At 40.3% G+C, this 16,651-nt stretch overlaps 1 protein-coding gene across 5 annotated transcripts in view; it reads left to right on the forward strand.

The window, feature by feature from the left end:
- The window catches only part of LOC139418789 (transmembrane 131 like), a 90,227-nt gene extending 80,657 nt beyond the window's left edge, over window positions 1–9,570 (forward strand). For 4 of the 5 annotated variants that reach the window (XM_071168496.1, XM_071168498.1, XM_071168497.1 and 1 more), the window contains exons 29-34: window positions 1,584–1,662; window positions 2,064–2,179; window positions 2,515–2,647; window positions 5,982–6,058; window positions 6,204–6,343; window positions 9,039–9,570. In XM_071168496.1, the coding sequence (XP_071024597.1) occupies window positions 1,584–1,662; window positions 2,064–2,179; window positions 2,515–2,647; window positions 5,982–6,058; window positions 6,204–6,343; window positions 9,039–9,347 (854 nt within the window). In that variant the 3' untranslated portion in view covers window positions 9,348–9,570. The remainder of the gene's footprint in view (window positions 1–1,583; window positions 1,663–2,063; window positions 2,180–2,514; window positions 2,648–5,981; window positions 6,059–6,203; window positions 6,344–9,038) is intronic. The other variant, XM_071168499.1, reaches the window with a different exon arrangement.
- The last annotated feature ends 7,081 nt before the right edge of the window (window positions 9,571–16,651 follow it).

Here is a 16,651-nt window from a genome sequence, read left to right on the forward strand (position 1 = left end):
TAATTTTGCACGCCCAATTTTTCAGTTTTTGATTTGTTAAAAAAGTTTGAAATATCCAATAAATGTCGTTCCACTTCATGATTGTGTCCCACTTGTTGATTCTTCACAAAAAAATACAGTTTTATATCTTTATGTTTGAAGCCTGAAATGTGGCAAAAGGTCGCAAAGTTCAAGGGGGCCGAATACTTTCGCAAGGCACTGTACGTTGTACACAAAGGATATTTTTTGCAGAATTCTGCATGCAGTCTCAATTTGGTGTTTGTCCCATTTTGTGAAGTCTTGGTTGGTGAGCAGACCCCAGACCTCATAACCATAAAGGGCAATGGGCTCTGACTGATTCAAGTATTTTTAGCCAGATCCTAATTGGTATGTTGAATTTTATGTTCCTTTTGATGGCATAGAATGCCCTTCTTGCCTTGTCTCTCAGATCGTTCACAGCTTTGTGGAAGTTAACTGTGGCGCTGATGTTTAGGCCAAGGTATATATTGTTATTTGTGTGCTCTAGGGCAACGGTTTGTGGTCCTGGCGACTGGACCTTTTTTGGAACACTTATTTTGGTTTTTACTGAGATTTACTGGCAGGGCCCAAGTCTGGCAGTATCTGTGCAGAATATCTAGGTGCTGCTGTAGGCCCTCCTTGGTTGGAGGGGTGCAAAATCCACTTGTCATTTAAATCTCTTACTCTGGTGACTCTTTCTCACACTTGCTAGTGCCATTCGTGTTTTCTCATTGACATGAGGACCGCATAAACGTTTATATTGACCTGTCAAACACACTCTGGTAATGGCTGAAATGGGCCCAATGGAATACATTGTTTTTCCGTTGCCTCTATAAAAGCGCTAACACTACGTCTGGGATTTAACACTCTGTATCGACAGTTGCATCACAAGAAAGACGTCTTATTTTGGTAGGTTTCGATGTATGTGCATTTGAAGAAAAAAAAAAGTTAGGATTTAGTTCAAATGTTTTCAAATTAGAGGCGCTGAAATTAAAAGTACCTCTGATAAAAATGTCTGATCTCGCAAACGATGTAAGTATGTATAGATGGGCGTAATCTAGAGCCAAGCATTTGATTTTAAAAACGCATGGTTATCCTTCTCACGGAACACTTGTTGAATTATGCAAGAGAACGTGACGACCGTAATGAATAACTAATGAGGCTGTCTAGACAGCGCAGGTTGGCCTAGAGACAGAACATGTTTTCGCCGGTCGTCGCCCTGTTCCACCCCTTTATATAAAAATGTATTAATGAATGCAAATACACCCAGGCAAGTGATGCACATAATATTGTTTATTTTTCCTGTAAACCTGGGGGGGGGGGTTTTATAATAAATGTAATACCCGAATGCACACCCAAATGCCTGTGCTCCATTCGTTATTTGTCCGTGCCAGTGCAATGTTTTATGTGCTATAATTCAGTCAATGTGATTTTGATTTATACCATTCTGGAAAAGTATTGCAGTGTTTTCACTCTCCCCCTCTCTGGCGCTGATATGGTAGAGAAAAGGATGTATGAACTACCACGTTTTTCATTAGAAAGCATGGTCAGAGTTGTGGTTTGTAGCTGTGTGTCTGTGTCCACAGGGGACTCCATGCAGTACGGCGTCTACCCAGCCGAGAGGGACTGCTACCAGACCATGAACTCCACCTACAAGGCCCAGAGGTACACGCACACACACACACTCACACACACACACACACACACATTAACTGATGTAATCACACACAGACGGATAAATACACACATGTAAACAGACACACACAGCAACCACATAGATTGGAAGGCATGCTCTTATGGTCATTTAGCAGACTATTTTATTTTAAGCTACTTACAGTTCAACCCACAACTGTAGTGTGGCTAGCACTGCCATACTCTAACCAACTGTACCACTCTTACTGTTTCAAGAAGTGTACTATCATTCTAAAAGTCCTTAATGACAAAATCCCTAATGGAGAAGTCAAAGTTCCAATAATAATGATTATTTATGTACATTTTTTAAAGGTGTTTTTCATTACACACACACACACAATCTCAAAGTGTTATATCTGTCCCCTGGTGTGCAGCATGAATAACCTGTACAGGAAGGAGCCTTGCCAAAGCCCAACAGAGCCCGCCCCAGTGCCCCCCAGCTTTGCCCCCAGCTTCGCTTCTGTAGCAGCCCGCATGGACAGAACCATGGGTGAGTGAAGTGCTCAGTCAATAAATGTTGACATACCTGTACATCAGAATCTGTGTGTAAAATGTCTTGTCTATTATAAATAGAAAGTTGACCTCAAAAAGGGAAGTGCTGTAAAATCAGCATGTAAGGGTATTGTGTTGTTTGTCATTGCTTGAATGCGTTTCGCAAATGATTGCGATTTCTGTAAATGTTTGGTGTCGTAAATCGGGGATGGCCAATGCTCTTTCTGGACAGCCAAGTACTCAGGCTTTTTCTCCAACCTTATCATAAAGCCTGCGTTACAGCTTTCTCTGTTAGAAACGCACTAACATAATTGTTTCCCTCTTCTCTCTCAGATGTGGCGGGCCACTATTTGCCTGAGGAGACGTGGTCGGCACCCTCCGTGCCCCTCACCAATGAGTTCAGGTACAACACCTCAGAGGCCGCGCCCTACGTACCTCAAGCCTCAGCACCCGCACCCTTCAACGGGTACGTCACTAAGCCAAGACGAAATGTACTAATTGTGTCTTTGTACAGTCATGTTGTAGCTTAGGAAGCCATTTTGATTGTCTGTCAGGCCATGTCGATCATACAGCTATTTTATACAGTAATCATGTACCTATGAACCAGAGTTTATAGCACCGAGGCGGTGTGCCCTAGTAGGGAGTGCTCAACCTGTACTATTAGCTCAAACAAATAGAACATTGTCATGTCTACCTACTTCTCATATCCTTCCCAATAAAAACAATCAAGAATGCCAGAAGTGTTTAAAAATTGCCCACATTAACATATGTAGCCTAAAAAGCAAGGTTCATGAAATCAATAACTTGCTTGTAATAGATGACATTCATATTCTGACCATCTCTAAAACTCACTTAGATAATACATTTGATACAGTGGTAGCAATACATGGTTAAAACATCTACAGAAAATACTGAAATGTCAATGGGGGTGATGTTACGGTCTGTATTCAGAACCACATTCCTGTAAGCTTAGAGGTGATTTGAAGTAAAATGGCTACAGGTTCATCTGCCTCACCTAAAGCCCATTCTGGGAAGCTGTTATAGACCACCAAGTGCTAACAATCAATATATGTGAAATGCTTGATAATGTATGTGGAATCAACAGAGAGGTGTATTTTCTGGGTGACCTTAATATCAACTGGCTTTCATCAAGCTGCCCACTCAAGAAAAAGCTTCAAACTGTAACCAGTGTCTGCAACCTCGTTCAGGTTATCAATCAACCTTCCAGGGTAGTTACAAACAGCACAGGAATGAAATCATCAACATGTATTGATCACATTTTTACTAATGCTGCAGAAATCTGCATTAAAACAGTATCAAAATCTATAGAATGTTGTGATCACAATATAGTAGCCATATCTAGGAAAACCAAAGTTCCAAAGGCTGGGCCTAATATAGTGTATAAGAAGTCATACAATATGTTTTGTAGTGATTCCTATGTTCATTAAAACGTGTTTGGTTGTGAGTGATGTGGCAGAAGGAATGGCAAATCAGTCTGGCTGCACAACCGATTGGCAAACGTACCGGAAATTGAGAAATCTTGTGGCTAAATTGAATGAAAAGAAGAAGAAACTGTACTATGAAACAAAGATAAATGAATGATAGTAATACGTTTTACAGCACCTTAATTGTAATTTAGGGCAAAAAGACACTCGGCTCCGTCGTTCATTGAATCAGATGGCACATTCATCACAAAACCCACTGATATTGCCAACTACTTTAATGATTTGTTTTCATCGGCAAGATTAGCAATCAAACGCTGACACTACACATCCAAGTATATCTGACCAAAATATGAAAGCCAAGCATTGTAACTTATTATTTCTGAAAAGTGAGCCTGGAAAAGGTGGTCTATCAACAATGACAAGCCACCTGGGTCTGACAACTTGGATGGAAAATGACTGAGGATGATAGTGTACGATATCACCACTCCTGTTTGCCGTTTCTTCAATGTAAGCCTACAAGAAAGTGTGCTTTCAGGCCTGGAGGGAAGCAAAAGTAATTCCGCTACCTAAGTAAAGTCCCCATTACTGGCTCAAATAGCTGACCAATCAGCCTGTTACCAACCCTTCGTACACTTTTGGGGGGAAATTGTGTTTGATCAGATACAATGCTATTTTACAGTAAACATATTGACAAGACTTTCAGCATGCGTATAGGGAAGGACATTCAACAAGCACACCACTTACACACATGACTGATGATTGGCTGAGCGAAATTAATAGCGAAACGATTGTGGGAGCTGTTTTGAGACTTCGGTACGGCTTTTGGCATTATTGATCATAGTATGCTGCTAGAAAAACACATTTGTTATGGCTTTACACCCCCTGCAATATTGTTGATAAAGAGTTACATGTCTAACAGAACAGAGGGTGTTATTTAATGGAAGTCTCTAACATAACAGGTAGAATCAGGAATTCCCCAAGGCAGCAGTCTAGGCCCTTTGAAAAAGGTAATCTTTACTAATGGCATGCCACTGGCTTTAAGTAAAGCCAGTGTCTCTATGTATGCGGATGACTCAACACTATACACATCAGCTACTACAGCGATTGAAATGACTGCAACACTTAACAAAAAGCTGTAGACAGTTTCAGAATGGGTGGCAAGAAATAAGTTAGTCCTAAATATTTCTAGAACTAATCTGTCGTTCTGCCCATGAACAAGGCAGTTAACCCACTGTTCCTAGGCCGTCATTGTAAATAAGATTTTGTTCTTAACTGACTTGCCTAGTTAAATAAAGGTAAAATAAAAATCAATAGATAAATTGTAAACTGCCATGGTCAAAACATGTTGATACAACAGTAGCTAAGATGGGGAGAAGACTGTCCATAATAAAGCGCTGCTCTGCCTTAACAGCACTATCAACAAGGCTTTGGTTTTGTCGCAGCTGGATTACTGTCCAGTCGTGTGGTCAGGTGCCACAAAGATGGACTTAGGAACATTGGCTCAGAAGAGGGCAGCACGGCTGGCCTGTACATGTAAACGGAATGCTGACATGAATAATATGCACATCAATCTCTCATGGCCCAAAGTAGAGGAGATATTTACTGCCTCACTACTTGTTTCTGTAAGAAGTATTGGCATGCTGAATGCACCGACCTCTCTGTTTAAACTACTAGCGCACAGCTAGTAGACGTCTCTTCACAATCTCCAAGTCAAGAACAGACTATGGCAGGCGCACAGGACTACATAGAACCATGTCTACATGGAACTCTATTCCACGTCAGATAACTGATGCAAGCAGTAGAATTTTATATATATATATATATATATATATATATATATATATATATATATATATATATATATATATATATATATATATATATATATATATATATATATATATATATATACACACACACACACACACACACACACACACACACACACACACACACACCTACCTACCTACCTACCTACCTTATGGAACAGCGGTGACTGAAGAGACACACGGCATACACGTACTAACACACGCACTCTACACACAAGTACACATGGATTGTGTTGTAGAGTAGTGGCCTGAGGGCAGACACTTAATGTGTTCTGAAAAGTGTTATGAAATGTAATGTCACGCAATATTTTTTGTTGTATGCAACTGTCTTAATTTGCTGGACCCCAGGAATAGTGGCTGTTGCCTTGGTAGCAGCTAATGGGGATCCTTAAATTAAAATGTGTTTTACCTCTGTAATGTGGTCACCTGTCAATTTAGATACAGAAATGTATTGTGAAATTGTGTTAGCTAATTCACGATTTTGTGTTTTTGTGTGGTTTTTTCACGAATTTGTGTTCTCAAACAGCTTCCCTTGGAACAGTGCCAACAGCCAATGTAACAGCCCGTACGTGTACTGTGACCAGGGCAACTACGTGTCAGCAGGTAGGTGTCAAAGCTACTGTGTTATTGTGTGTAAAATGTCTTATACGGGTCTCCCTTGAAAAAAGACTTTTGATCTCAATGGGACAACCTGGTGAAACATCATGGGAAAACCACTTACCATTGTGTCCTTACCATCGGTCCGCAGGTAACACCAACTTCCACAACAGTTTCCCATGCCAGCCAGAGAGCCAGACGGTAGCCTACAGCCACCAACCCAGCTGGAGAGAGGAATGTTCCCAGGAGGCTCCCTCGTCCTGGGATACAGCCGGCTGTGTGGGCAGCAAGGTAAACCTCCGGGACACGCTGCTGGCTCCATTCAACCTATCATTACTGTCTGCCTCAGTCAATGACCTAGTCCTAACCACTTGGCTTTGTGCCAGGTTTACTAAGCTTCTGCACCAAAGACGAACGGCCTTCATTTACACTTAACATTCTTTTTTTTCCCCCCAAACCTTTATTTTACCCTGTGGAAAAAGCCATGTGCAAACGCTTACTAAATCTGTCTCAGTAAAGCTTAGTATTTAATGTTATATAGTTATGATATTAATATAAAGTATAAAAGATTGTTTGATATTATTTAAATGGATAATCAATGTGAGTGTTATTGTAACTCATCTGAATCTGTTTTCTGAAACGCCCTTTGACCTCTGTATCCTCTGTTTTTCCCTTTTACTGGTGCTGTCACATTTTAACATCACAATCTAACTGTTTATAAAAAATAAAATAAAAAAGCAAATGGAGCTTAGAAAATAGGAACTTCAACCTCTGCGGTTTGATTGGGAATCTAGGGAGTGAGGCTTTGTCTGCTTCTCTTGTGTGTGGACAACTTCCACCTTTCACAAACTACCATGGTTCTGGACGCATGGGTCAACACAATGTGGATCATAGTCTTTCGGTTTGGCTTTATTTTAGAGCATTGTTATTTAGACCAAAACAATGTCACTGACTGCTTGATGACATTGATGATAGCTTTCTTTTCCTAATTCTTGGTAAAAGTCACATAAGTGGAATGTATTGTATTGAATTATTTTCTAACAAGAACCAGAAAGTGAACACCAACATACTAGTGGTGACAGGCCTGTAAAATGAAGCTTTTATACTTGTATTTATCAAGATCCTGACCACCTCCATTATGTCTTGTGTGCAATGTTCCCTCAAATTTTTGTTGGGCACTGAGCAAATTTCTGGTTTGATGAGTGCAAACTTGAATGTTGTGAAAATTCAGTGCAACTTCCAGTGCATGTTTACTGTGAAGACTGAGGCTGTACCTGCTTTAAGTTAGTTTTAACAGTGGCCAAGTAGGCTACTGTGGCTATTTGATCGTAATGTAGGCCTAACAAAAACAATGGAGAAAATGCATCCCATAACATTTTAACATGGAAATAACAGTTATATTATTCAGCCTACAGTAGCAGCCAATGTGTTGCATTCAATGTAGGTCTACATTCCAAAAGAAAACATGCTGGGCTTCACATTAACCTGTTTATCCACATGTCCTTCAGACAAGGAGGTGACTAAAAATGTGGTTTGATGTAAGAAACCATTAAATGTAAGAAACCAGAAACCATTTCACTAATAAAATGCATCATTATAGAGAATCAGACAAATTATGCTATTATAAGCCTATTGGCCACTTAGCTTATTCAAGCCTGTCTCAAATACAACACTGCCCCTTTAAGACAAAAAAAAAAAGCTCTTTACCTAACTCGCTTTTCAAAAATGTATAAGTTTTGTGCTCTTGTAGGAAGCAATCACTCCCCTATTGCTGACTACAAATTATCTATAACTGGGTTAATAACTCACTTACTAGCAAATGATATGAACAAAATGTTTGCATGCAGCTCTCGCTTTGATCTCAAAACAAGCGCATCTACTTATGGCCGCTCATGCTGTGAACACAGTCCAGTTCATAGTAAATTGCACAGATCCATATATGGCAATGGTCTATTTACATATAGGCCTACTGTAGCCCTGATTGTTTATGCCGCACCGGTCTGTGTAGAGTACAGGTAGAGTTTTGCGTATCAATGCAATTGAATCCTACTCCTATGCGTTCTGTCTACAACAAAATCTCTTGCATAGTTTCGGTATGTTGCATAGAAAGTGGCTAATATTGTGTTGATTCGATCACAATTGTAACAGTATAGGGAAATGTTGATAGTGTTAAGTGAACTCTGGAACAGTGGTCACCAACCTTTTCTGAGTCAAGATCAATTTGAGTCAAAATGCAAGCTGAGATCTACCGCTCAGATTTTTTTTCTTCGACATTAACAACTTAAGCATATTAACCAATTTAAAACAGTACCGTGGCAATGAGGTTTGTGCAGTAAACTATAGGCCCAATAAGTTATGACTGAATATTGGCTTTGCTTGAATTGCCCAGCCAATGCGCTGTTGTTCGGGCCGTTTTTTCAAATTCGAAATATGAGATAGGCTGTATGATCACACCGGTAATAGATCCGTTGTTGTATTTAAAATAAAATAAAATTAACCTTTATTTAACTAGGCAAGTCAGTTAAGAAAGAATTCTTATTTACAATGACGGGCTAGGAAAAGTGGGTTAACTGACTTGTTCAGGGGCAGAACGTGTGAAGCACAGCTGAGTGTGAGCATACATTTAAAAAAAATTAAAAAATACTGGGCTGATGGTACCTGCATCTGATGGGCTTGTTCAGCGGAGGGAGAGAGCAGCAGACTGAGGGTCCACCTCTCAACCTCATTCCGCTCTCCCTTTCCTCCACTGACACGGTCTTCCAGATAATGGACGAAACCCGAGTCGCACCGCATTATTTCTGCCTCATGCACAAATGTGTTACTCCTTTGAACAGAGAAAGTGAAATATTCCTTTAAATAACTTTACTTTTAGATTTTTGCCCTCACTGAAGTGTCCAGCAACATTTAATATTATAATTTTTGTTAAATAAATGGTGGCATATCTTTTCTAAACCATGTTTTTTTCTCTCACTCTGTTCCCCCTTAGCCATATTTCCCCGGCACCAGGAGCCTGTCCCCCATGTCCAGTCTGTTCGGTTCCATCTGGACCCCCCAGAGTGACCCGTACCAAAGCCACTTCCAACCCGAGCGCTCAGCCCCCATGTCCCCTGTCTGCCCCATCACCCCGCCTCACGCCCCCTTCAACCGGGAGCCCGGGGGCATGTGCCGCCCCAAGCAGTACTCCAGCTTCAACCCTTTCGGCCCCCACATGAACCTGGACATTTGGAACTCCTCATCCAACCGCAGCTCAAACTCGCAGCTGTCCAATGACTCGGGCTACTGTGGTGACATTTAATAAAAACCTGGCATAACCGACGACAACAAACAAAAACGATGCTATAAAAGAAAGGAACAAGAAATGAATGTGCTTTTATCGATAATGGGGGAAAAAATGTGAATATTCCTTTACTTTTATGTTATTTTTTTCTTTCAAACGTTCAATGTTGTGAAAGGTTAAGCATTTGTTGTATATTTTTCTAGATGTTTTGATCATAGAAAATTAAAACATTTAAAAAGTTTTGTACTTGATGTCTTGTTTTCTTTGTCCCCCACGCTACAACTATTTAGCAGTAGCAGATGGACCGTATAAGCTTGTTATCTTTGCCATCCATCAAAATCACTTTCATACAGCAGTTGAAATCGCTTTACAAAAGCAATTATAACCAGAAAATGACACAGAATTCAAATGTACAACAGGTGATGGCCTAATAATATACAGTGAAACATAGATCAAAACAAGAAATCAATCGATTCAAATCACTGTGCACAATTGATGTCAATCAATTAAAAGTAAGTTTATAAAAGTGTCATTTTTAAGATTCTAGGATTTTTTTACCTTTATTTTACTAGGCAAGTCAGTTAAGAACAAATTCTTATTTTCAATGACGGCCTAGGAACAGTGGGTTAACTGCCTGTTCAGGGGCAGAACGACAGATTTTGTACCTTGTCAGCTCGGGGATTTGAACTTGCAACCTTTCGGTTACTAGTCCAATGCTCTAACCACTAGGCTACCCTGCCGCCCCATGAGGATAATTCGTTGATCTTTGAACACAAATTGAACTATACAGGACAAAAATATAAATACAACATGCAACAATTTCAACTATTTTACTCCGTTGCAGTTCATATAATGAAATCAGTCAATTTAAATAAATTCATTGGGCCCTAATCTATGGATTTCACATAACTGGGCAGGGGCGCAGCCATGGGTGGGGTTGGGAGTGCATTGGCCCACCCACTTGGGAGCCAAGTCCACCGTCTGGCTGGGGCTGGCTCCCAAATCTGAATTAGTTTTTCCCCACTAAAGGGCTTCATTACAGACAGAAATACTCCTCAGTTTCATCAGCTGTCCCGGTGGCTAGTCACAGACGATGTGGAGGCCTTTTTATTGTCCCCCACCACAAGGTGCACCTGTGTAATGATCATGCTGTCTAATCAGCTTCTTGATAACCCATCCACCTGACAGGTGGGGCATATCTTGGCAAAGGACAAAATGCTCACTAACAGCGAGGTATTCAGATACTGTTCACATCCATGTCGGTCAGCCTGCTTTATATAGCAAGCCACTGCCACATGACTAACCGTCTGTAGGAGTGAACCATTTTCCAGAACGGGGTGGTCTACCTAATAAACTGGCCACAGTATATTTACAACTATAACAATGATTTTAAATTATTAGAACTTGAGAAATGTAGAGCAAAAATAAACCACTGGGTTCCTTGTGTTAAAATAACTTGATTTAAAGTAACATAAGTGTGGTCAGTATTTTAAAATGTGTTCCGAGTCCCCCTTACCGGTCCGTGATAATCTGACTGTCCCAAATCCCCTTGGAGCCTCTGTTCCTGCAAGCAATTTACTGTCCAATGGAATGGTTATCCGGCTAAATAAAATGTAGGCTAAACAGCATTTGTGATTCACCTTGTGTGCCACGATGCCATTGGTTTCTGGGACCAATCAGAACGGTTAGAATGTGTTTGCGTTCCAAGATATCGTTGGGGAGGCACTCAGATCCAGACTCATTGCAGAGAAGAAACTAATGTCTGTTTGGGTAGCCAGGCAAACAATGTCAAATAGTGAGCATAGTATTTCCCCTTGCTCGTTGATGAGCGGTCGAAGGAGAATGGAAAGAATCGTGCAAGCTAACAGGCGGTCCACAAACAGGTAAATAAAGGCACAGTACAACAGTGGTGTGCAGAATGGCATCCCGGGGTGCACAACTCGTCAGTCCTTGTCACGATTGGCTATTGCAGCAGGCGATCACACCGGGTTCTACTCTGATCAGCTAAAAACTGGGCAATTGAGTGGAAAAACGTTGCCTGGTCTGATGAATCCCCCTTCCTGTTGAGTCATGATTTGGAGTAAATGGCGTTACACTTTTATAAATAAACCATTTTAAATCCTTATTTTCATGTCTTTGAATTTGAGTGGTTACATTTCTCCAGACCCATCCGTCAGCAACAGACACAGGGATGGGAAGAAAGCTTTCTTGAGCAATCTTGAGGAGCAGTTCCTCTGTCCAGTGTCTCTGTTCTTTTGCCCATCTTAACATTTGATGTTTATTGGCCAGTCTGAGATATGGATTTTTCTTTGCAACTCTGCCTAGAAGTCCAGCATCCTGAAGTTGCCTCTTCACTGTTGACGTTGAGACTGGTGTTTTGCGGGTACTATTTAATGAAGCTGCCAGTTGAGGACTTGTGAGGTGTCTGTTTCTCAAACTAGACACTCGAATGTACTTGTCCTCTTGCTCTGTTGTGCACCAGGGCCTCCCACTCTTTCTATTCTGGTTAGAGCCAGTTTCCTACTACTGTTCTGTGAAGGGAGTAGTACACAGCATTGTACAACATCTTCAGTTTCTTGGCAATTTCTCGCATGGAATAGCATTCATTTCTCAGAACAAGAATAGACTGACGAGTTTCAGAAGAAAGTGCTTTGTTTTTGGCCATTTTGAGGCTGTAATCGAACCAACAAATTCTGATGCTCCAGATACTCAACTAGTCTAAAGAAGGTCAGTTTTATTGCTTCTTTAATCAGGACAACAATTTTCAGCTGTGCTAACATAATTGCAAAAGGGGTTTCTAATGATCAATTAGCCTTTTAAAATGATCAACTTGGATTGGCACACAATGTGCCATTGGAACACAGGAGTGATGGTTGCTGATAATGGGCCTCTGTACGCCTATGTAGATATTCCATTAAAAATCTGCCGTTTCCAGCTACAATGGTAATTTTACAACATTAACAATGTCTACACTGTATTTCTGATTTGATGTTATTTTAATGGACAAAAAAAATGCTTTTCTTTCAAAAACAAGGACATTTCTAAGTAACCCCAATCTTTTGAACGGTAGTGAATATTTTCCTTCTTTATTATTTTCCCCCTAACCCTACCAAATCAAACTTTGTCACGTGCCGAATACCACAAGTGTAGACCTTACCATGAAATGCTTACTTACAAGCCCTTAACTAACAATACAGTTCAAGAAGAGTTAAGAAAATATTTACCAAATAAACTAAAGTAAAAAATAATAAAAAGTAACACAATAACATAACAACGAGGCTATATACAGGGGGTGCCGGTACCGAGTCAGTGTGCGTGGGTACAGGTTAGAGATAATAGGTACTTATAGGTAGGGGTGAAGTGACTATGCATTGATAAACAGCGAGTAGCAGCAGTGCACAAAACAATTGGGAGGGGGGGTTGGGGGGTTAATGTAATAGTCTGGTGGCCATTTGATTAATTGTTCCGCAGTCTTATGGCTTGGGGGTGGAAGCTGTTAACGAGCCTTTTGGTCCTCGACTTGACGCTCCGGTACCACTTGCCGTGTGGTAGCAGAGAAAACAGTCCTATGACTTGACTTGGGTGACTGGAGTCTGACAATTTTATGGGCTTTCCTCTGATTCCGCCTATTATATAGGTCCTGGATGGCAGGAAGCTTGGCCCCAGTGATGTACTGGGCAGTTCGCACTACCCTCTATAGCGCCTTACGGTCAGATGCCGAGTAGTTGCCATACCAGGCGTTGATGCAACCAGTCACGATGCTCTCGATGGTGCAGCAGTAGAACTTTTTGAGGTTCTGGGGGACCCATGCCAAATATTTTCAGTCTCCTGAGGCGGAAAAGGTTTTGTCGTGCCTTCTTCACAGTCTTGATGTGTTTGGACCATGATAGATCGTTGGTGATGTGGACACCAAGGAACTTGAAACTCTCGACCCGCTCCACTACAGCCCTGCTGACGTTTCCAGTAGTCCACGATCAGCTCCTTTGTATTGCTCACACTGAGGGAGAGATTGTTGTCCTGGCACCACACTGCCAGTTCTCTGACCTCCTCCCTTTCGGCTGTCCTCCCCATCCCTCCCCTAATTGGAGAAGACTAATGGACAACAATACGTAGGCTTTGACTTCCTGCTGATACACACTATATACATTTTATGGACACATTAGTCATCTTGTTTTGTTCTTTTTAGCGCTTCCTTCAGCGCTTCCCTCACCCCTCCCATCTATCTCTGAACACCATCCAGTTTTGATTTCTATTTGCCATATATTTTTAAACTGTGCTGTTTCATAAAAGGTCTGAACTTTTCTAGTCTCACAGTTTCTACAGATTGTAAATAAAGCAAACATTTTTGGCTGAGACTTATTTTATTATATTGATCGATTGAATATGACTTGTTAAATCACCCAGCAGTGGTATTTGCAGAGTTAGCTCCAGGAAAATGTTGCAGTTCTTCAACCATTCCTGAACATGCTTCATCTGGGCAGTACCAAAGAAGTGATCTAATGATTGTCTCTTTGCAGCAAAATCTGCAGAACTGGGATGTTTGTATCCCCCATATATATACTGTCGGAAGTTTACATACACCTTAGCCAAATGCATTTCAACTAATTTTTTCACAATTCCTGACATTTAATCCAAGTAAAGATTCCCTGTCTTAGGTCAGTTAGGATCACCACTTTATTTTAAGAATGTGAAATGTTAGAAAAGTAGTTGAGAGAATTATTTCTTTCAGCTTTTATTTCTTTCATCACATTCCCAGTGGGTCTGTTTACATACACTCAATTAGTATTTGGCAGCATTGCCTTTAAATTGTTTAACTTGGGTCAAAAGTTTTGGGTAGCCTTCCACAAGCTTCCCACAATAAGATGGGTGAATTTTGTCCCATCCCTCCTGACAGCTGGTGTAACTGAGTCAGGTTTGTAGGCCTCCATGCTCGCACACACTTTTTCAAATCTGCTCACACATTTTCTATAGAATTGAGGTCAGGGCTTTGTGATGGCCACTCCAATACCTTGACTTGGTTGTCCTTAAGCTATTTTGACACAACTTTGGAAGTATGGAAGTCATTGTCCATTTAGAAGACCCATTTGCGACCAAGCATTAACTTCTTGACTGATGTCTTGAGATGTTGCTTCAATATATCCACATCATTTTCCTACCTCATGATGCCATCTATTTTGTGAAGTGCACCAATCCCTCCTGCAACAAAGCACCCCCACAACATGATGCTGCCACCCCCGTGCTTCAGAGTAGGGATGGTGTTCTTCGGCTTGCAAGCATCCCCCGTTTTCCTCCAAACGTAACGATGGTTGGGCATTCTGGCCAAACAGTTTTATTTTTCATCAGACCAGAGGACATTTCTCCAAAAAGTACAATCTTTGTCCCCATGTGCAGTTGCAAGCCAGCTTTTTTATGGCGGTTTTGGAGCAGTGGCTTCTTCCTTGCTGAGCAGCATTTCAGGTTATGTCGATATAGGACTTGTTTTACTGTGGATATAGATACTTTTGTACTTGTTTCCTTCAGCATTTTCACAAGGTCCTTTGCTGTTGTTCTGGGATTGATTTGCACTTTTCGCACCAAAGTACGTTAATCTCTAGGAGACAAAACGCGTCTACTTCCTGAGTGGTATGATGGCTGCATGGTCCCATGGTGTTTATACTTGCGTACTATTGTTTGTACAGATTAACGTAGTACCTTCAGGCGTTTGGAAATTGCTCCCAAGGATCAACCAGACTTGTGGAGGTCTACAATTGTTTTTCTTAGGTCTTGGCTGATTTCTTTTGATTTTCCCATGATGTCAAGCAAAGAGGCACTGAGTTGTAAGGTGGGCCTTGATATACATCCACAGGTACACCTCCAATTGACTCAGATGATGTCAATTAGCCTATCAGAAGCTTCTAAAGCCATGACATCATTTTCTGGAATTTTCCAAGCTGTTTAAAGGCACAGTCAATTTAGTGTATGTGAACTTCTGACCCACTGGAATTATGATACAGTGAATTATAAGTGAAATAATCTGTTTTAACAATTATTGGAAAAATAACTTATGTCATGCACAAAGTAGATATCCTAACAGACTTGCCAAACTATAGTTTGTTAACAAGAAATTTGTGGAGTGGTTGAAAAACGAGTTTTAATGACACCAACCTAAGTGTATGTAAACTTCCAACTTCAACTATATATATAAACATTCTACTGGTTGCAAGAATTTGGTATAATTTAAATAGAAAAACTCGTAAATTTTGAATCCAGCGTCATATTGTGTATCAGTTCCTAAACCATGTACCATTGCATCGGTACATCAACATTTTTTACCCAACTACAATATTTTGCTACCTGTATGGCACAGCTGTAACTGAGTCAGGGTCCTGAAATGAAATTATTTATAATTTTCTTTAACCTGTTTTGGTCTTTAATGCAGGGCTGACAGACAAGTTCCTTACCTTCTCCCTCATCCAATTGCCTCTTCCATTTTTACTGAAATTCTGCAATTAGTTTGTTGTAATTTTGGATAGAGCAGACATTTCAATAGTTTTGTTAGTTGCTTGTGTGACAACAAATATTATACTGTAAAAAAAATAATACAAATCCTGTTTTTTTAAACCATTTAGTATATTTGAGTTTAACCATGATATTTATTGTACTATTTGCTCTGTCTTTTCTGGTGGATTAAAATGAAATTGCAACCAACTTTCTATGGCTTGTTTTAGAAATAGCAATATTTTGGAGATTTCATCTTCAAATAACCAAATCTGAATGAAGGGAAAAGGCTATTCTTGAACACTGGGGGGTCCTTAATCTGCTAGAGAACCAGTTTGGATTTAGGTATAGTTTTTGTAATACTGAAGCCTTTGAGAGGTCTAATACTTTAATATTTAATTATTTGTGCCCTCCGAATTCATATTCATTACAGTGCATTCGGAAAATATTCAGACCCCTGACTTTTTCCACATTTTGTTACGTTACAGCCTTATTGTAAAAGTGTATATATTTATTTGTATTTATTTTTTACTCCCTCAATCTACACACAATACCCGATAATGACAAGTAAAAACAGGTTTTTAGAAGTAAATAAATTTTTTAAAAACTGATATCACATTTACATAAGTATTCATACTCTTTACTCAGTATTTTGTGGAAGCACCTTTGGCAATGATTACAGCATTGAGTCTACTTGGCTATGATGCTACAAGCTTGGCACTTCTGTATTTGGGGAGTTTCTTCCATTTTTGTCTGCAAATCCTCTCAAGCTCTGTCAGATTGGAATGGGAGCCCCGCTGCACAGCTATTTTCACGTCTCTCCAGTGTTTCTCATAGTCTGAGAG

The sequence above is a fragment of the Oncorhynchus clarkii genome, chromosome 10 (assembly GCF_045791955.1).
Source record: "Oncorhynchus clarkii lewisi isolate Uvic-CL-2024 chromosome 10, UVic_Ocla_1.0, whole genome shotgun sequence".
Classification (NCBI taxonomy): domain Eukaryota; kingdom Metazoa; phylum Chordata; class Actinopteri; order Salmoniformes; family Salmonidae; genus Oncorhynchus; species Oncorhynchus clarkii.